Raw genomic sequence first — 21,962 nt, 5'->3', positions numbered from 1 at the left:
ACACCGTTGTAACCCGTTGATTAAAACGGTGATGTCTGTGTTTTTTATGATGACGGACAAAAAGCACATTTGTACACATTCGCTGGTCAAAAACCCTATAACATTAACTGCATTTGAGTTTGACGCAAAGCCACTGAGTGATCCTCGTCACCTTTGTAAAATATAAGAAATTTATTTTTTAATTTATGATTGATGATACACTTCATTTATTAATAAATCGTATTGTATGGTACATGGTTAATTCATGTTCACGCTGTAAAAATGTGGATTTGGAAGCGGCTTGAAACCAGCTTTTTTATATGTAATCAAAACTTGTAATATGTACAATTTTGCCACGTGATGGGTTTTCCCAGATGGCATCATTTTTTCAGAATAACACTTTAAAAATATTTAACGCAATTTTCTGTCATCCTTCTAGCGTTACATTATACAATCACGCTCTTATTCATGTAAAAGCCTTTAAACCATTTGGGCGTGATTTTAAACGGTTGCTTTGACGCGTACAGTATAGATAGGCCTATGTTCTAGCTGCGCGGCGCAACGCTACAGCGGTTCCGTCTGGTGGTGTATACAACTTATACACGGGCTAAAGGCTGCCTCACTGATCTCTGTCAGACAGCGCACCAGTATTACGTTCTCCTTCATGCTTGAATGAACAAAAACACACAAAATGATGACTTAAAGCACATTTTGTTTAGTATTTGTGTAAGCACAAAGCAAATGTATATCTGCAAACTTGAACGCTTAGATTTTATTCGCTATAAACATTTGCCTCATGCTTTGTATCAAAGCCAAACATTCGCTTTGACTCAAAGAGGGATGATGCGCATGCACTTGCTGCCAATCTCGTCTTTTTGGACTAAACGTGATGGATTGCACATCTTTACATATTAGCTGACACAGGGCTACTTCACCCTGTCAGGACCTCTTGTCACCAGCACAGAGAGCTTCCGGCTTCTCTTCAGCAAGAAGTCTTCCAGCTCCACTAGGTCTTTAAAGACAAGTACGCTATTCCTTCATCCCTCCACATCTCAGCATCTCTCCATCTGTACATGGAGTAATTGGGCCACATTAAAACCCTTCGGGATCTGCATGGAGAGGCATAGAAATTCAAACACAGCTTTTAAGGAATTTTATTTGAAAATACTGCGGTTTTCGATTTTCAACCATAAATAGGCTGTATGTGGTGGAAGAAACATAATGGTCTCTCCCTATTTCAAAGGCCCAGCTGCACTTAATTTAATGCTGTAATTTTGATATCCACTTAAAAAGACGTCCAAAGGCAGGGTGATTTTTATACATTTATCCTTTCAATTAGGGCTGGGCGATTAATCGAAAAGTAACCGAAACCTACATTCAGGACCTCTAATCGACGTAATTTTCCCAAGTCGGTTCTTTGATTACTTTCCCTTTAACATCCATGTCGACGGGTGCCGCTACCTCACTTTTTTCTTATCAGAGCTAGAGACTTAAAATATTGCATGATTTCTGGGCGTACACACATGTAAGACACTATTAGAAACTGTAAGTGGTCTACACAACAAAACGTTGTGATTTTGTAAAATCAAGAAAATAAACAGGGCGCATTATCAGCCGTCTCTGTCTCCACTCCCATATTTCTGAAATGCGTCATTAAACTGATCCAAAACTCTGCAAATACTTATCACACAAACATGAAACGTATGTCTAAAGAAAGCTTAAAATGTCTACTTTTAAATGATCAAATTCAGATTGAAATCAAATAGTCCATGTTAATGTAATATGCATGGAGGTACAGTAGAGAAATATTCTTCCTCCTGTTTTTGCTCCCGTACTTGATCACGAGACTTTTAGTCCAAAAATGTGCATGTTGGGGAAAATATAGATATACTGAAACACGTTTACTTCATATTTCAGACTGGTGAGTCTTAAGGTCCGTTCAACTATAAAAACTCAGTTCAACTCCGTCTGTTCCTTTCATGTGACAGCGCTTATGACTGCAGGACGTGTCTCCAGGGTCCTAAAGTACACATGATTTCTCACGGCACATGCAGACAGATTATTTGCTGATTTGTGTTGCATTTGTTCTCCTGTCTTCAGCTGCAGCAAAGGCAATGTTTCCAAAAAATAACACAAAGATGTGTATTGTTCGAAATGTTCAATAAATAACCATACATAGTTTGTATTTCCTTTGAATATTTTAAAATAATATGAGATAAGAAATGTTTAATTAGAAAAAATATATTTACAGTACAAACCATGTCAGTGAATCGAGAGAAAATGTTCAATTAATCGAGATTTTGATATTAGGCCAAATCGTAAAGCCCTACTTTCAATGCACCCTTATTTCCGCTAGAAAAATATCAGTCTTGATAAGACTAAACGCATAGATTGATGTATTATTTCTGCAGGTCCTATAAACACACAAGGCAATCATAGATGAACACACAACTGTATGCTATACAAATTAGCGATGTTTTGAGTCCTTTGATGACAACTTCTCAGAAACAAAACTTACTAGACTTAAATGTGACGGATTATATCTTTTGTAATCATTTTAAACTCATTTTCTTTATGGATGTGATATGGCATGCAGAACATAACAGAATTAATTAGGGATGACAGCTACATCATGTTTGGAATTAAACCTTTTCAGCCTTTGAATTACTGCTGTCCTACAACACAAATGGAAGCATTGTGTATCATTCACTCACATACTTAGTTCTGCTCTCATGGTAATCGGTGAATTCTTAGGAATCTGCAGAAAGCACTTTAATGTCATGAATATGCAGCAGGTGTGACAGTGAATGTAGTTGCTCTGCTCTTATAAATGATACAAACTTATGCCTATGATTAGAACTGACTATAATCATATTCAAAATTGTGGCTGACTTATTCTTCACTTGTGCTTTTTGGGTGCCGCTGAATAATTTGTAGGGACACAACATAACTTTGTAGCAGCTAAAATGTTCCTATGCAAATGAGACGTAAGTAAATAATGAAGTAGAATAAACATATATTTAAAGTTGCATATTATAAAACATCAGATCTGGTCCTTGATTCTGATTGGTTGAGATGAGTTCTAAGCCGTTATAAAATACCCTGATTTATAACTGCTGACCACCAGTTACATAGCCTTAATATCACTTTATTTACTTTATTTTATGAAACCTTATTGCTACGCATATGAAATAACCTTTTTATAAAAGCAATAATCCCCGCTTCGTATCGTGACACAACGCCCTTAGCTGTTATAAAATGCACTGTAACCCACGGCTTCTTGGGGCTTATTGCTTTATGTATGTACGGCTATATGTAAATTACTTGATATTAATAATGTTAATATCAAGTAATGTTTTAATAAATAGTAAAAAAAGGATTAAACTGACTTAATAGGAAAAAGAGAATTTAACAAGCATATTGTAGTTATTCTGCATACTGTCTATTTTAACTTATTTAGATGTTCATCTAGTAATTCATTGCTTTACCTTTTACATAATATCTATATTAGCATTGTCCACAGAGAGTTTAAAACGGTAGCTTGTCATACTACTAACTTTTCATAATATAAAGTAGTTAACTGTAGTTTAGTTATACCTTTATGTAATACAGTTCAAAGTAAGGAAGGAAGGAGGCGGGAACCGGCGAACATTAAATCAAACTTTTAATAAAATAAACCAACAACAAAACGAAAGCTACCGGCCACACAAACATAAATAAAACTTAACACAATGTCCAGGCCTGGTCCTCTCTCCTCGTACACTCCTGTCGCTCGTCCTTTTATGCTTCCGTAGCTCCTCCATGAGAGATGCGAGACCGGTGCAATGCGCAGCTGACACTCATTATCACTCGCGTCACCGGCCTCGCACCGTTCCCTCACGGCTCTCGTCCCGCCTTCCTCGTTATACTTTAAAATTAGTTAGCCACACTACTTTAATTTAAAGTAGCTTAAATTTAAGATACTGTATATAGGGTTGCATTATGTGTTTAAATGTATATCTATAATATGACCACATTTTTTATACACAAGACCAAGCATTTTCACGAATCACGTTAAGCAAGTGATTCTGATTCTGAACAAACTAATTCTCTTGAATCACACTTTCTAATCCTACAGATGGATATATTAATGACTGATAAAATGTGATATAAACAATAGGGCTGTCAATTGATTCAAATTCGGAAACTAAATTGAATTACAAATCTGATTTGCTTAATACAGATGAAGCCAATTTAAGAAATGGTACTACTAAGTAGTTTAGCTTTAAATTACTTACTGCCTCCACAAGGCTGCTCTCAGCACTAAAGAGGACAGAGGGGAGACAATGTGTCAAGTCAATAATGAGATTAACAAGATCTCGAAAGATCTAGACCCTAGAATTAATACCCACCCAGCTACTTAAGCAACCAATATACGTGCATGAGAAAGTGGGTCGAGATAAAACATTTAATAATCAGCTTGAGTCACTGCCCTGATTCCTCCGTAAAACTCCCAGATGAATTGGGATTGATAGGGTATTTGGGATTGAAGAGTATTTAATTGTCTCACTTTGATAATTACAAGAACCACAACAGCGAGAGATCTCTTAAAACATAAGTGACCGTACAGAGGTTGTTTGACACTTTCTCTGCTCATAGTATTTTTTTGGACAGTGCTTGTAAAAGAACAAGACATACTTCAAAGTGTTGCAGACCTAAACGAATTGGAAAGGCATCAGTGACTAATTTCACAATTTGCTGGCACAAGCTAAGGGACTCGTATGATGATCAGCTGCAAGATTAATTACAAATCTCATCAAATATCAAATTACAATCAGAAGCTCGATTCAACTCCTCTGCATGAAAGATCTTGCAATGAAGCCGATTGCTGTAAATTGAGCGATTTATAAGGTAAATTAAGGTCAGTGGATTTGTGTAATGCTCAGTGAATTAAGCTTGACCCTCCCAATTGAACAAGATTTGCTTTTTCTTCTATTGTTGCCTCAGCACATGTACAGACCACATGTTACAGTTATACCCCTCGAGTTCACTGACCTTATCACAATTCAATTACAACAAACCAATCGATTGTGTTAGTTTTTCGTCACCATAACAGCCAAGTCCAAAACTATTGGTGGATCATCACAGGAAGGAGCTTGCATGTGGATGAGAGATGGAGGCACAGATGGTGAGAACTGCTTGACATAATCATCACGCTCTCAGACCTCATATGAAAGTGTTTACAGATCTTAGTACAGCATCCCAGTTTTGGTTTTGGCAATTTCTGAAATATCCTCCAGATTAAGGATTTATTAGAACACTGCATGAACCAATTTACTCTCATATTGTACAGTAGGCCTGTATAATGGTTTTGATGACTGCAGAATATATTAAATTACTTATCATACTGTACAGTATATCTTATAATTACACACTGTAAAACCTTTGTTTAGCCATGGTTAATTGATATAAAAAACACAATAAGCATACAAACCATACATGTAAATCACAGTTTGCATTAAAAGCTAAATAAACGATAAACCGAATTAGGGACAGAAAACAGGTCTGCAGATTTCAGCAAAGGTTTCACTTTCACATAGTTTACTGTTCTACTTAGTACTGAATACCAGAAGTATTAAAGATAAGGATTATTCATCCCACAATATCGGTATTTTTTTCACCCTGACTGGTATAGATGGCCATGTGTTCATGTTAAGTTATTTTGTATCTTATTTTTAATAATTTCCCTTTTCAACTGGTGGGAAAGTTCTGAAATATGGTGATTTTAAGGACCTACTCACACTGCCCCAATCGAACTGCGCCCGGGCGCAGTGGGGAGGGCAGACAATCGCGCTCGGGCATGGTTGAGAGCAACCGTGCTAAATTGGAGCACGCACTAAGTTTTAAAAATTGTAGAATATTTTCACAGTATGTCAAGCTCTTTTATCTCAAAAGATCAATGAAAATGTAATCTATTTACCTAATTAGGTCTAGAAAGGGAATGTGTGCCTGTGTCTATTCATTACAGACAGCAAACTAAACCTGTTTACATTCATCACTTTCAAAGAGTACATGAATATCAAACTTCCTTGAACACCAGATACGCCAAAAAAGAAACCATTAAAATATCTGACTGAACCTAACTAAGACATCATGAAGATTAATGAGAAACTGCACTTGCTCACTAATCTTGTGTTTTTGTAAAGGAAACATCTATTCATCCTGGTCAAAATATTGACATTCAACCAGCCTACACCTGGCTGAGCTGCTGTGACCAACAACCACCTGAAAGGCCTCACAATGTTTTCTCAGAAACCCAATCAAGGTTCTGTGCAGGCTTATATAAATATTAATAGAAGCTGCTGCTATGCAGCAGTCAATATATATAAATTTTGCAGCTGTTAGAAATTAAATAACTAAATTTAACTTGGAATCAGCTGGGTACAAAAGTAACCAATAATTAAAATTATTTTCCCTTCATATGGCAGTGGCACCTTATTTCACAAAATCATTTTAGCACACATCTTCACACCGGCCAGATTTAATTCTATGTGCACTGATGGTAATTACAGATCATTTTAATGTAAAAAATATAGGTACTGATATAGGAGTACTAGAGAAAAGAAATTAAACATTCCAAAAAGAAACAAACAGAAATAAAACAATTTTATATTCTTCAAAATAGCTAGGAATATTTTCTCAAATCTTAATATACATAATCGTTTGTAGTGTCATGACACAACCCTTCTTTGTGATAACTGACAATTACATTGCCCTTCTGATACATCACAATCTGATTCAACAAGAGTTAAGCCTAATGACAGAAAATATTACTTAAAAACAACAAAAAGTGAGACACAACATACATAATTAAATGTAAATTACAGGTCTGGGCCACTGGCTTTATTGATGGGACAGATCACAGAATGTTCAACCTGTCAGCAATCTAAGATGTTCTTCAAATTGAATACAAGAAGCTGACACAACCGCTACTTCAGATGTCACAGTAGTTTAAAAAAAATCCATGTACAAATTCCAGTGCAGGGGAATAATTTATCTTTGCTAACTGTGTGTCAGTTAAACCTGCCCACACTGTATGGGAACATGTGAGATTTTAATTACAGACAATTACATACCGAATGAATAGAAAAGCTGCTTTCCTGGAAACCATTTGTTGTTCCTAAGTGCCTAAAGATTGCAGGGTGTTATTCCCCATGAACTTTATTTATGATTAGTCCAGGTCTTGCGTATAATGAAATGCAAATTGCCAAGGTATTTTATAATGCTGGGAAACCTTTACTATGGGTATTATTATGACCACATATTATTTACATAAATGTAACATTTTAATATAGTCATGTGTTAATCATAATAAAACATTAAGAGATCAATGTCTTAGCTATTTGTATATCATTTGTTATGTATATTAATAATACAAAACCCTCTATATGAAATGCCATTCACAGCCAGGAGAACGTCTTGGTTACGGATGTAACCTCAGTTCCCTGATGGAGGGAACGAGACGTTGTGTCGAGCCGACAGATGGGGTTCGTCCCTGAGAACCAATCGCTTCCGACTTCTTAGAAAAGGCCAATGAAATTGGTGAATGAAATTTGCATGCCGGACTCCGCCCCCGGATATCCAGGTATAAAAGGGAGACGGCGTGCCTCATTCATTCACCTTAGTTCTGAGGAGCCTGAGACCTCTCACGACTGCTGCAGTGGGCAGCACGTGTTGTGGAAAGAAGGACACAATGTCTCGTTCCCTCCATCAGGGAACTGAGGTTACATCCGTAACCAAGTCAAGACGTTCCCTTTCTGTCAGTCTCTCGATGTTGTGTTGAGCCGACAGATGGGGTTCCTACGGAAAACGCCACAACACTGTGCCCTGTCACAATCTCTAGCGAAGCGACGGTGACTGGCCTGGGCGTGTCAGCCATGAGCGCTACCGCGAAATTGTAACCTACCAGTGGGTAGGTAGGGGGTCCCAGAGCTTTACTTGAAAGGTGGGAAGGCCCCTGCCTTTGGTACCGTAAGGCCACTGGGTAAGCGCTACTTCCTCAAATGGGGGATGCGCTACAGAGACCACTTCCTACTGGAGGGAGGAGTTTAGTGGAGATACCAACATGGTCTCACCGATGGGGGAGAACTCATGGGAAGAATGTGCAGACTGAAGGAGTTAACCGCGAGGTGGAGGTCCACCTAGGGAAGGTCATGGGTTACCAAGGTGGGAACAAATCATGAGGATACATCAGACGGAACCGCCCTGCTGGGGGGTTACAACGTCTGGTAGCACTAGGTCCGGTTAGAGCTATGTTGTGGATAACTCAGTTGGTACCCGGCCTAAGGGGCAGGGCTGCTCTGCCCAGCCGGCCCGCAGTAGGTGCTTGCTTAGTAATGGATGGACTGCCTGTTCTTCACCCAGTGGGGGAAGAAGGGAGGCTAGTTTAGTTAGGAAAAAAGGGGGAAGGTACTGTCATAGGCGTACCTGATGCCTGCAAGACTCGAGCTGATACCGGTTTTACGCGGAGGCTGTAGGACCTCGCGAAGGTGATGGGTGTAGCCCTACCCGCAGCTCTGCAGATGTCTGCCAGGGAGGCACCTCGAGCCAGTGCCCACGAGGAGGCTGTACTCCGTGTGGAGAGAGCTCTCACCCAGTGGGCGCGGGTGATCTTAGGACAGGTACTCCGTAGTGATGGCGTCCATGATCCAGTGCGCCAATCTCTGTTTGAGAGAGCCCTCCCTGCTGATCTCCAAAACAGACAAAGAGCTGCTCAGAGCTCCTGTGGCTCTGCGTGAGGTCCAAGCAGAGGCGCAATGCTCGTACTGGACACAACACGGATGGGGTTGGGTCTTCCTCCCCGGTGGGGAGCACCTGTAAGTTCACCACCTGGTGTAGGGGGAGTGGTGGGAACTTTGGGCACGTAGCCGGGCCGGGGTCTCAGGATAGCGTGAGAATCACCGGGCCCGAGGTCTAGGCAATCTGTGGACACGGAGAATACTTTTAGGTCCGCTACCCTCTTGAGCACCATCCGGAGAGCCGTCTTCATCATGAGGTGAGAAAGAGCGGCATCTCCGAGGGGCTCCAGGACCGCATAAAGGTCGCAAGAGGGTACGGAGCGCAGGTGAGGCAGTGCCTTCCCGCACCCCTTAGGAACCAATTGATCAGGTTGTGCTGTCCTAGAGACTTACCAGCAACTGGGTCGTGATGAGTGGCAATAGCGGCTACATACACGTTCAGTGTGGAAGGGGAGAGATTACTCTCGAGACTCTGAAAGGACAGCACGTTCCCAATCGAGCAACTCAGCGGGTCTTCTCTTTGAGAAGAGCACCAGGATGAGAAGAGGTACCACTTACAGGCGTATAGCCGCCTAGTGGCCAGGGCCCTAGCCTGAGTGATGGTCTTAACCGCCGCAGGGGGTAGGCCACTCAGGATCTCCTCATCTTGTCCAGGGCCCAGACATGGAGGTTCCAGAGGTCTGGCCTGGGATGCCATAACGTGCCCTTCCCCTGGGAAAGCAGGTCCTTCAGGGGGGAGCTGTCGTCAAGAGCATTAGCTCCGAGAACCAAGTCCGGTTGGGCCAGTATGGCGCAACTAGTACACTTGATGCTCCTCTTCCCTGACCTTGCACAGAGTCTGTGCAATGAGGCTCACTGGGGGGAAGGCATACTTCCGCTTGTCCCACGGCCAGCTGTGCGCTAGAGCATCCGTGCCGAGGGGGGCCTCGGAAGGGAGTACCCTAGCAGGCAATGGGTGGTGTCCAGGGAGGCGAACAGGTCTACCTGAGCCCGCCCGAACTGTACCCAATGAGCTGGACTGCGCGGGGGTGGAGTCGCCACTCTCCGCGAGGTGTCAACTGACGAGAGAGCGCATCGGCTGTCTGGTTCAGGTCGCCTGGGATATGTGTGGCTCGCAGAAATCTGCTCACCTGCGGACTCCACAGGAGGAGGCGTCGGGCGAGTCGTGTTAGCTGCCGTGAGCGAACGCCACCCTGGCGGTTAATATACGCTATGGCAGTTGTGCTGTCCGACCGGACCAGCACGTGCTTGTCCTGCACGAGAGGTTGTAGCCCCTTCAGTGCAAGTAGCACATCCAACAACTCTAGGCAGTTGATATGCCTGTGCAGGCGGGGGCCCGTCCATCACCCCGACACTGCGTGCCCGTTGCACACGGCACCCCAACCCTGCAGGGAGGCGTCTGTCATCACCACGACGTGCCTCATGACCTTCCCGAGAGGGACCCCCATCCGTAGAAAGGTCATTGAAGACCAGGGGTTAGGGTGCGTCGGCAGAGAGGCGAAATCACCATCCGCCTGCTGCCGGTGTGCCACGCTCTCCAGGGAACTCGACTCTGTAGCCAGTGTTGGAGCGGTCTCATGTGCATCAACCCGAGGGGTATCACCACCACCGAGGATGCCATGTGCCCAGGAGCCTCTGAATTTGAGTGGGACCGCTGACTGCTTGAAATATTCCAGGCAGTTCAACACTGACTGAGCGCTTTCTGTAGTCAATCGCACTGTAATGGAGACAGAGTTGAGTTCCATACCAAAAAAGAGGATGCTCTGCACAGGGGAGAGCTTGCTCTTTTCTCGGTTGACCTGTGGTCCCAATCGATCTAGGTGCCGAAGCACTAGGTCCCTGTGTGTACTGTACATAACAGATCTCGCGAGTGTGTCAAACGAGCCAGTCGTCGAGATAGTTTAGTACCCGCACACCTCTCTCCCTGTGGGGAGTGAGTGCGGCTTCCACGATCTTCGTGAAGACTTGTGGGGACAGGGACAGACCGAAAGGGAGGACTCTGTACTAATATGCCTGACCCTCGAAAGCGAACCGTAGGAACAGGCGATGACGAGGGAGAATCGAGACATGAGAGTAAGCGTCCTTCAGGTCGATTGCCATGAATCCATCTTGACATCTGATAGATGCCAGGATGTGCTTCTGCGTGAGCATCCTGAATGGCAGCTTGAGTAGGTGCCTGTTCAGGGTATGCAGATCTAGCGACCCCCTCTTTTTTGGGGACGATGAAGTACGGGCTGTAAAACCTGTTGAACATCTCGGCTAGAGGGACGAGCACGATCGCTTTCTCTCCAGAGGGGTGGCGACCTCGGCCCGAAGCACGGGAGCATCCTTTCCTCTGACTGAGGTTGAGAGGATGCCCCGAAACTTGGGCGGGCGTCTGGGGAGTTGGATCGCGTAGCCGAGACGGACCGTATCCCGTAGTCACCGTGACGGTTTGGGAAGCTCTTGTCAGGCTCCCAGGGACTGAGACAGGGAGGCTAGGGGTACGTTTTGCTTCATCGACCTCCCGGGGGTGGTTCGAAGGCTGGCAGTGCGGATCCCTCTCCGGGGGCCCCCCCACGATTGGTGGAGATTGGCTCTGCAGTTTTACCTGCCTGGCGATGATGTAGCACAACACACCATCGCATGAGAGTGCTTAGGCTGATGATTATCCTCGACATTGGGTCTTGCCGCAACATCGAGTTGCCAAACACCGTAGTGTAGAGGGTGAGAGCGGCTGTGATAATACCCAGACGATGATGTGGCACAACGTACCGTCGATTGAGAGTGCTTAGGCTGCTGATTATCCTCGACATTAGGTCTCGCCATGACGCAAGTTGCCAAACACCGTCGTGTAGAGGGTGAGAGCGGCTGTGATAAACGCCCAGAGAGAGAGAAAACTCTTAGAAGTGGGCTGTTGGGACAGGGCAGGAACCGTCCCGGATCGACCAACCAGCGATGGAATGGCTGGGGTCGGGACCGAAAGTATTCTCGATCTCCCTGGGGTCTTCCCATGAGGGCCGCTTTGGCTTCCGCCGCGGCTGCTGACGGGGTGGTGGTCTCCTCTTCGATGTCTCAAAGAGGACCAGGGCTGCTGAGAAGCAGAAGGTGCAAGGGATCTCGGCGGCCAGAGGGCGGTCGAGTCGCGGCTGGGGAGGATATACTTGATATCCTCTGTCTGCTCCTTTACTGTCGAGAACTGCGGCTCGACCGTATCAGCAAACAGCCTCCCTTGCGAGATGGGTGCGTCGAGAAAGCAGACTTTCTCGGCATTACTCCTCTGTGCAAGGTTCAGCCACCTGGACCACAAGAGTGGACATCGCCCGACCCAGGGCCCGCGCGGTCACCTTGGTCGCCCGTAGAGCGAGGTCGGTGACGGCAGGGAGTTCCTGCATAAGCGCTGGATCGGTCTTACCCCCGTGGAGCTCTCTCAGGGCATTGGCCTGATGGACCTGCAAGGACGGCCATAGAATGGAGAGAGGGGACAGCTTGGCCCAAAGCAGAGTAAGCTCTCGACACCTCAGATGCCGAAAAGCCTACGTGCTTTGGACGGGAGTCTAGGTCGAGCCCCTGGGGGACATCGATGTATCCTCTAGCTGCCCCACCATCAAGGGAAGAAAGGGCGATGGAACTAGTTGACATGTACGCGCCGAAGGGGGGCGTTCCAGGTCGTACTAAGTTCCTCATGCACTTCCGGGGGAACACGGCACTGGGGGCGAGTGCGGCTTGGAGCCGCTCTCAAGCCCGAGGTACCGTGTATCCAGCCGCTAGCGTTGGGAGAGGCAGTGCGGTGCACCGCAACCCAATGCCGGCGGCCCGGGAAAGCATGGCTGACATTTCAACGTCCGTTTCTTCCTGAGCTCGACTCCCCGAGGGAGGGAGCTTCAAGGAATCATCGGAATCTGATGCCAGTAAGTCACCCTCCGATGCTGCAACAGACATCTCATCATAACGCACCGTTTCCGATACGTGGTTGAGGAACAAGAAGGTGGGACCGTCTCATGGGGAACGGTCAGACGAGCGAGACGAGGTGTGAACGGTCCGCGAGCCAGTGGCTGACGGATTAACGCTCAGTAATCCTCATATCACCCTCGCTGCTCGCCGTAGCGGGCGGCAGGGCCGTAGTCCTGCCGTCACAGAACGGGAAGCAGACGAGGTGGTGGCTGAGTCCCGTGGGAACACAGCCACCCGTGACGCAACGTCTGAATCGTCAACTGCCCGCAGTGCGGGCAGGACGTATCCACAACATCTGCCCCAGCGTACTGGAAGCAGACATCGTGTCCGTCCCCCTCCTCGATGAGTGTGTTGCACCCACGAGAACAGCGGGACATGCCACGCTGGAGAAATTTGCTCTTTTAGAGAAAAAACTCGAACACTTCTGAAACTGCCGAGACGCCCAGGGGAAGTCGCCGCAGGAAGGGACAGTCTGCTGCACCACGTCGTAGAACCGGCAGTCTTGTAGTTGCTATTTGTAGCGAAGTCTGTTGATCATGAGCGAAGGCTCCGAAGAACAAAAGGTGAATGAATGAGGCACGCCGTCTCCCTTTTATACCCGGATATCCGGGGGCGGAGTCCGGCATGCAAATTTCATTCGCCAATTTCATTGGCCTTTTCTAAGAAGTCGGAAGCGATTGGTTCTCAGGGACGAAACCCATCTGTCGGCTCGACACAATGTCGAGAGACCGACAGAAAGGGAACAAAAAATAGCCAGTGCATACTCGTGGTTTGCACATGACACCTGGTTCAGGCAATGTGCCAGATACAATCTACACTAATACAAGGCTGTTATGTCCCTCAAGCATGAATAATATACCACACACATACATACACCTCCACTGTACTTCATTGTCCTCGGATTAGTGCAAACAGTACAGCAATCTGTGAAAAAATATGCCTTGGGCTTCAGAGGAGGCCAGTTACAAGCTGTTCCTGCCAAACAGAAAAATGTGAAACAAAACCTTGTGTGTGTGAAGCTTGTTAGGGCCGCTGCCAGCATCTACTGTATTACACTTTACCCCTTTGAAGCAGGTATAAAATGTCATCGTTGGAACCGCAATAATAATATTCGCTGCAGTTCAAATCTCATTAAATCCAATCCAATGACAACATATAAGTCACTTACAGTATTGGTTTTCAGTAGATGATTACCAGCAGGAGATCCTGTTATCTTTTACTTGCTTTCTCTTTGCATGCCACTTTTTGCCCTTTAGGTTAAAGTGTCAGTGTTCGGGCTGTAAAAGCGCTCTTTTGGATTTGTATCTCTGTGTGTGAGTCTGTGCCCGTCCAGCTTCTCCACAGGCCCTCGAACCCATCCAGTGCCTATGAGGCCAGACTCTGAGTGCTGTCATATCCTGTCTACAAGTTCTAATAAACCACACCAGTGCACATCATGTTGGCTATGTTTCCCAGACTGGTGCAGATGTAATAATTTAGGCAGTTCTGTAAAGCACACATACTGTATAACTGAATCTGAACTTGATGCAGCGGTTGATACAAACATACAGCAGTGGAGATCATTTTACATCCCGTTTCAAATGTAAAGTTTACAGTTTGCAAAGCATGTTTAAACAGCTTTTGGACATCCGTGGTTATGATTTCTGATGAAATATTGATGAGAGTTGTCGCTGAAATGACATAAAAAACTTTCAACATGGAGTGTAAGTAAAAAAATAATGTGCCAGATGATGTAAATTATGAAAGTAGCCTAAAATATTAAAACAGTCATCAAATTTTTCTAAGAAACGGAAGAATGAAAGTACTTTACAGGAGTATGGTAAACAAGCTTGTTGTGCTACCATGACATTTTTTATGTGGCTGAAGATCTATTGAGGTTTCAAAAAGGCTGGTGTTTTGTATACCCCTGACTAATTTCCTGACTAATTGACTAAGATTATGTTTTTTCATGAAGAGCTTGGGCTTCTATATTGTTGGTTTACAGCTTGTATTTAAATTTACCATAAGAGGCAGCAATCTATGGTTAGTCCCTCAAGAGAAATAACATTCAGAGGTATAATGCTAGAGATATAGCTGACAACAGCCCACTTCTGCCCCCCGAGAAAAAGAAAGGGGGAGAAAGACACAAATAGAGAGAGAGAGCCCACACATTACTGTTTTCTAGGTGTGGTTTCAAACACACGTAACAGGAGTTAAATGACCTCACTAAAGTATGTAATGTATTTTCCCTTATTATTTCTAGCAAATCTAACACAGCCCACTTTGCGCATATCAACACTACAAACCCAACATTACCAGCCAACTTAAATAACCACAGAAGTAGCAACGCTTTATCTCAGTCATCCAAAAACTTTTTAATCAAAAGATTTTGCAACTACTAAACATTTAACATCAAATTCTTAAAGCTAGCACTGATTTGCCAAACATGTATTAGAGAGAGATCTAGGAGACGAGAAATAACCCTGAGCTCATAACTCACTTCAGCCAACAAAAACAACTTCTCCTCCTCCTACTTCTTACATAATTGATTATTTATCTGCCAGAGAACATATTAGATGTCAAGTGTCAAGTGTAAAGCAGATCAATCGACTGCTCTTGACACACGGTACGTCAAAGAAATTATTTTAATGAAATTAGGAATTCAACATTGCCAGCTTTATTAGAGCATGCTTTGCAATGAGGTACTGCTACATTTGTCTCCGGAGACCAGATGAAAGCCCACACATAAAAAAAATTAAAAAAGCACCCAACAGGGAGACTTAGCTGCAGGAAACTTCGGTTGTTATGCATGTGCACGTTTGTGAAGGCAATGATTTCAAACTGTCCTCATCTGTGTCAGAACGACAGCAGCTTTTAATACGCACTGGTAAAGTGAATACAAACGGCTGAAGAGCAGATCAGAGCCTTCAGTAAACTAGAGAGACCATTATAAAAGAAGATGAAATAGTGTGAAAAAGTAGACAGAGGAAGAAAGAGAGAGAGTGAGCAAAATATATTGTGAATTACCCTTGGATCTATTGTTGAATGATCATACTGTATAAAGGTGTGCAGGTGTGTTTGTCAATGTGCAGAATGCAAACGTGAATATGGTTTTAGTACTTTGATGGAAAGTACATTTAAATTTCATTCTGTTCCTCATTCAGTACTGCACATGCTTTAGAACAGTGGTTCTCAAACTGGGGGCCCCAAGATGTTTCCAGGGCGGGCACGGTTTTTTAAGCATTTTAAGAACTATCAACCATTAATAAAGGCCATCAACCTAAAGTAATGATGTTCCAGCATTGTATAATTGAATATGTCTTTGGTTTAATAAAAAATCTGTGTATAAGACTAGTCTTTATTTGGGGTGCCACAAGGGATGCACACTGCTCAAGGCCGGCCTTGCAACGGAAAAGTTTGAGAACCACTGCTTTATAAGTACTTTAATGTAGGATTGCATGACTCATACAATATGGCCTTTTCAGTAGTCTTATGTTTTGTGCTGTTGTTTGATGTCTGAAACAACACAATGATGACTACATGATGACAATTTTCATTTCTGAGTGGACATTTCCTTTAGGAATCTTGGCTAGCAACTCTAGCCAGACAGTCACTGAAATCCCCTACCAGCTTTGTGCCCTTGCACAAGGAACAGAACCTCAGGATGATCCCTGCAGTGAGTGGACTATTAACAGCTGCTAAATAACAAATATTCTGACCTTAATCAAATACTTCACAACCAAGGACAAACACAAAACTCTGCACAAGTAACAGCAATGGACAACGTGTCTGTTTTACTCACCTGTTTAATGGCATGCAGCAGCTTACCATAGCAGACAATTATGACCAGAAATGGGACAATCAGGCAGAAAATAAAGAGGCAAATGATGTAAGAGATGTTATTGGCCGTCTTGGCCGTCCAGTCCACAGAGCAGGTGGTACCAGGGCCTTCAGGTCCGTAGCGGCTCCAGCCAAAGAGAGGAGGCAGAGTCCAGATCAAAGAGTAGACCCAGGACATCACCACTCCACCTGCCACCTTCCTGTAGTTGGTGGCATCAGCTTCCGTGGAGCCCATCATCGTGCAGTAGCGTTCGTACGACAGCACGGCCAGCGAGATGAGGGATACAATGCCTTCAGAGGATAAGCACAAATATTTCATCATGTTACGATATGAGGTCTCTTAAGCATATTAATAAAAACAGATGATGAAATTGAAATGTGTGTTTACAATTCGAGATGGTCTAATAAAAGAAGTCATGTAGAGATGTTTTGTTGTTTCTGAAGCAATTAAATATCAAAGGTTTGTCTATTATTTTTCAACAGGTTTCTGCGTCCCTCGTGACACTACCATCACTACATGTGAATTTTGAGGAAGACTAAGACCGGCTGTGATGTTGACTTCGCTAACTTTGTGACTATGAGGGTGTAATAAATACACTGAAATTAAGTGCCCACCTCAAGGGTATATGACTGCAGTGACTCCATGACTGAAATCAAATCCTTCGGCAGTCCCATTTCTGATCCATTAACTAAACCGCTAGACCACCAAATAACTCTGAAACTCTAGGGAGGCCATATTGGTCTCTAGATGCATTGGACTGTCAAATGCTGTACCATGGATATGTGACACCTTAAGGCTAAATGGAAACTAAATACATGTTGGAGTTTGCAACGAATGTCCTGTGTAACAAATTGTGCAGATGGAAAATGTTTGAGTTTAACACATACAGTAATCTTATGGAATTGTGAACGTTGAGGGAAAATTCTTTCAGACAACACTGGCTGGATTAATATTAATTTTCCTATTGTTATAAAAATATTATTAACAGTTTTACAATTATTACCAGTATCGTCAGAAACATTATCATATGTTCTCTATTTGCTTTAATCACATACAGTTTTATTCTGGACAGGTAAAGAGTTCTAACTCCCACTTTGATTCTCTACAGGGTAAACCTCTTTTACACTGTTCCTCTGCTTAAGAACACAGCCCTGCAGAATAAATGATTTTCTGATTACTTTAGCACACCAAACCTGGAGGAAACCAACAACCACACATATTTTATGAGACATGAAGCCTTTTTGATTATAATGACAAATTGTGCACGCAGTATCTCAGAGGAGATAAATTTGATGAGGTAGTTGAGACATTACATAAGATTTCAAGCAGTGCTGAAGAGGGTTCGAAATTTAATATTTTGGCTATGTTAAGCTACCAAAAGGTAATTATCTCAAAAACAAAGCAATAAAATCTGATTTGTCTTGATCTGTTGGACAGTTTGGCAGCTTTCTGGTGCCAAAAAACATTCTCTGCTCTGTTCAAATGGGACTTGGAAATATGACTTAGGTGATCCTTTGCTGCTCAGCAGATAGCAGGGTAACAGGAGAATACATTGGGTTGGGTATAAAGAAATATAAGCAAATAAAGGCAATGACAAATAAATAATGTAAGGCACTATACCCCAAGTGCCTAGCTAAACGATTAACCAACATGCTAAACAAATGGGCCATATAAAGATTTTAGCAAGGTTAAGATATTATCTCTATCTGATCTAATGTAAATAAAAGTTATTGTAAAAACTGAGGCCTTATATTTCAACACATTTTCAATAAACATTACATAATTGTGACCCAGTCTGTGAAAACTCAATTGTCATTATGTAGTCATCATTGTGTTGTTTCAAACATAAAACACCACAAAGTCATTTCTGTCATTTACTGTTTTCTACATAAAATCATCCTACAATGTATAGAATATCTGTAAAAATATTTACATTTACATATTTTATCCAAAGCGACTTACATTGCATGATACTTTAACATTATTTTTTTTCTGTGCAATCCCCTGGGATCAAACCCATGACCTTGGCATTGCTAGCACCATGCTCTAGCCACTGAGCCACAGGAAAGCTAAATGTATGCTTGATATCTTGAATATTGAGTAAGGCCATGTCATAGATTAAAATCATAGTGAAATTCGTAATTAAAATCAAACTTTGATGCTTGTTTTCCAGAATTACATTTAATGACTTTAGCCTGGTTTTCACAGGGTCACAATAACATAATTGCTTTGTTAATTCTACTCATCTAAGCAAAAAATCAGGAACCTCAGACTCCTTGGACACAAAACAACATTTCCCCATGTTTTACTCACCCTCAAAGGCATCCTGACTGAATACTTCTTGAAGAATAATGCAGTCGGAGTTACAATACCACGTATCATTTTTCTTCCAAGCGGTAGGATGGGAGTGAATGGAGGGCAATTTTTTGAAGCTCCAAAAAGTGTATCCATCGATTAAAGAACGGCTCGACATGGTTGCATGGTCTTGGATGCGTTTGTTTAAGAGAAATATCCATACTGTGAGCGCTATTAACGTTAATGTCTAGCTTCCATTAACCCTCGGCTGCACGTGAACCTGAGGCTTGTTTTTCCTGCAACACTCCACAAGCCTCAGGTTCACGTGCAGCCGAGGGATAACGGAAGCTAGACATTAACGTTAATAGTGCTCTCAATATGGCTATTTCTCTTAAACAAATGCATCGATTCGCTTCAGAAGACCTGCATTGAGACCACGGAGCCGTGTCGAGCAGTTCTTTGGTCGATGGGGGCACTTTTTGGAACTTCAAAAAATTGCCTCCGGTTGCCCATTCTACCGCTTGGAAGAAAAAATGATACGTGGAATTATAACAGTCAGGATGCCTTGAAGGTGAGTAAAACATTGGGAAATTTTGTTTTGCCTCTGAAATATCGCTTTAAGGTAATGGTCACTCACTACAACGACAGATACTAAAGTGTATTTGAAGGAACCACCCACCCACTGCTGCACATTATAACACTGTGTTTATAGGCTAATGTTTGATTGACAGATGTAAAATCTAATCTGTATCCTTGTCACTAACATTATAAAGACAAAGAACATGAAATCTTATCCTAACTCAGTACAAGGGCTAAAAGCTGTGTTTCTGCAGCGATTACTGTACGTGTCCTGTACGTTTCATTACCTAAGCAACCTATTTATTTGGGAACTTTACAGGTCCACGAAACGTTTTAAAACATTGCCGATGTAGGTGAATATCCATGCTATTGTGAATACACCTGTTATTAAAACCAAAAGGTTATTCAAACCAAAACAAACATACAAAGTCAGTATAAGTCATGCCTCATATGATTCACTCCCTGAGTTTTATTCATGTTGAAGGTGATGTAGAGTCCGTGAAGGAGTTTGTAAGACACGAAAAATGTGTAGGGGAGACTGGGGACGGTTGCAACATGGGACAGTTGCAACATGGCTTATTCCTCCGGTCAGGAATGAGCTAGAGTGATGATGCTCATACTGCATGTTAGTTAGCCCCTTCACCCTTCTCGAAAAAAATCAGACATATGTGACCATTCCTTCTAGCCAAACCCAATTTCAAGATGAAAACATATTTTTTTAATGCTCAGATTTTTTCTCTTACTGTCTAAACTGTTTGTGTTAACCATTATACGTTTATATCATTTAAATCAGTGTTTTCTGAGCTTCTTAAAGGCATTGATAGCAAGTGTCAAAGCTATTGTGTCTAGCTAGAATAGCAATTTCTTTCATGGCTGCCAGTGTGACAACACTGATTTAAAACTTGTCATATTTGCATAATACAATTAAAATTTTATGGATTATTTTTCAATAACCACCTTTTAAAGTAGATACTGTCAGACTAGACCACAATGTAGCCTACATTAAAAACATAGCCTAACAATTATAATAACAACAATAACAATAATAATAAAAAATAATAAACATGGTTTGTTACTCATTACTCAAGACTCTGTTTGTTCATAAATAAAATAAAGAAATTGCTAAATTATGTTATAGAATATTTTTATTACATTTTAATTAATGTTGTAACCGTCCCATGTGGAGAGTTGCAATTGTCCCCTGTTATGGGGTCAGTTGCAACATTTGACTTTATGTTCAAGTAAATTGTGCGTATATTATTACATACGCATGTTTCAGCAGTGTAGGTGGGTAGCTGACAGATGTGGGTGTAACATATACTAATTATGGCTTTCTACTAAAAACAGTCTCTGAGAAACTAAAGTAAATGCAAAAAGTGTTGCAACCCTCCCCCTCACCCCTACTTTATATCTAAAAAAAGTACACTGAGATTTCTGCGTACTGATTTCTTCCATTAAGATGAAAAACATAAAATGTCCTTTATGTTCGGTTGTTTCAATCTTACCTTTAGTTGAAAGTACAAATAGTGTAAATCTGGATACAAATCTGCATTTTTATGATTCGCAGGTTTTGATTGATTGTCTTATTTGTTGCAATTCTACGAAATGTAATCCAGTATTTAATGCCTGCGGTGGCAACGGAATAGCGAATCGCACACACACACACCGTATATAATCTTAAACACGTATTAAAAACAATATTAAAAACATCGTTTTGCCAGACACACTCACCTAACAACGAGTTGGCAAATCCATACCACACACATCCACTGTCCCCGATGAGCCATCGCCCTTGAGTGCTCGCCGCGAAGCTGAACGGAGTGCCCAACAGACAAACCAGAAGATCGCTCAAGGATATATTCACTAGCAGAAAGTTGATGGGTGACCGCAGCACCTTGTAGCGGCAGAAAAGCACAAGAACCAGTAAGTTGTTGAGGAATCCTAAAGAGCCGATGAAGCCCAAGCACACCGCCACGAGCAGGTGCCCGGTGGGGCTCAGGGTGCGATAAGAGGAGGACGCATCCAAATGTCCATCAACTGCACTGAGACACAGCGCGCTATTCGTCCTCCTACAACTGAGCACACTTAAGTTGGACACAATCATCGCAATCCGTTCTTGGTGCACATTGAACAAGAGTTACTCGTTTATTTTCTAGGGGAAAACGAAGCTTTAATTTGCGTTTTAATAAGTGATTACAATCCGTGTTGAGAAATGTTATTTGCAGACGTGTTTCGCTCTTTTAAGTGTAAGAAGAGACGTACGGCGATTTGTTGCAGTTGCTGAACTTTGTTGCTCGCTCGGTTAATCAGCAGTGGAAAACAACTTTGGCGTTCCTTTGCTCCACCGTGTGGTGACTACAAACCTCGTAAGCAGTGGATGTGTACCGTGTTTATCTTAGTGTGCCCTCCTTCTCAGCTGACGTATGAGCTTGTCTGCTCCAGTGAGGGTTACAATACGCGAGATGCATGCAGGTTATCGAGAACGAACCTCCAACCCAAACCGCAAATCGCTGTGTATCTGTGGACCTCGGTGTTGTCACAAGACAGTAATCACATTAAACGGGTTGCAAAACTTTTAT

At 42.8% G+C, this 21,962-nt stretch overlaps 1 protein-coding gene across 1 annotated transcript in view; it reads right to left on the bottom strand.

Moving 5' to 3' along the window:
* Window positions 1–21,731, bottom strand: part of tmtopsa (teleost multiple tissue opsin a) — a 42,496-nt gene extending 20,765 nt beyond the window's left edge. Inside the window, exons 1-2 of the mRNA XM_057334830.1 lie at window positions 21,115–21,731; window positions 16,471–16,799 (exon numbers count right to left, since the gene is read on the bottom strand). Of these exons, the coding sequence (XP_057190813.1) occupies window positions 16,471–16,799; window positions 21,115–21,487 (702 nt within the window). The 5' untranslated portion in view covers window positions 21,488–21,731. The remainder of the gene's footprint in view (window positions 1–16,470; window positions 16,800–21,114) is intronic.
* Between the last annotated feature and the right edge of the window lie 231 nt (window positions 21,732–21,962).

Source organism: Triplophysa rosa, linkage group LG5 (assembly GCF_024868665.1).
Source record: "Triplophysa rosa linkage group LG5, Trosa_1v2, whole genome shotgun sequence".
Taxonomy (NCBI): domain Eukaryota; kingdom Metazoa; phylum Chordata; class Actinopteri; order Cypriniformes; family Nemacheilidae; genus Triplophysa; species Triplophysa rosa.
The sequence above is the reverse complement of the archived record's forward strand: the minus strand, read 5'-3'. Positions and strand labels throughout refer to the sequence as shown.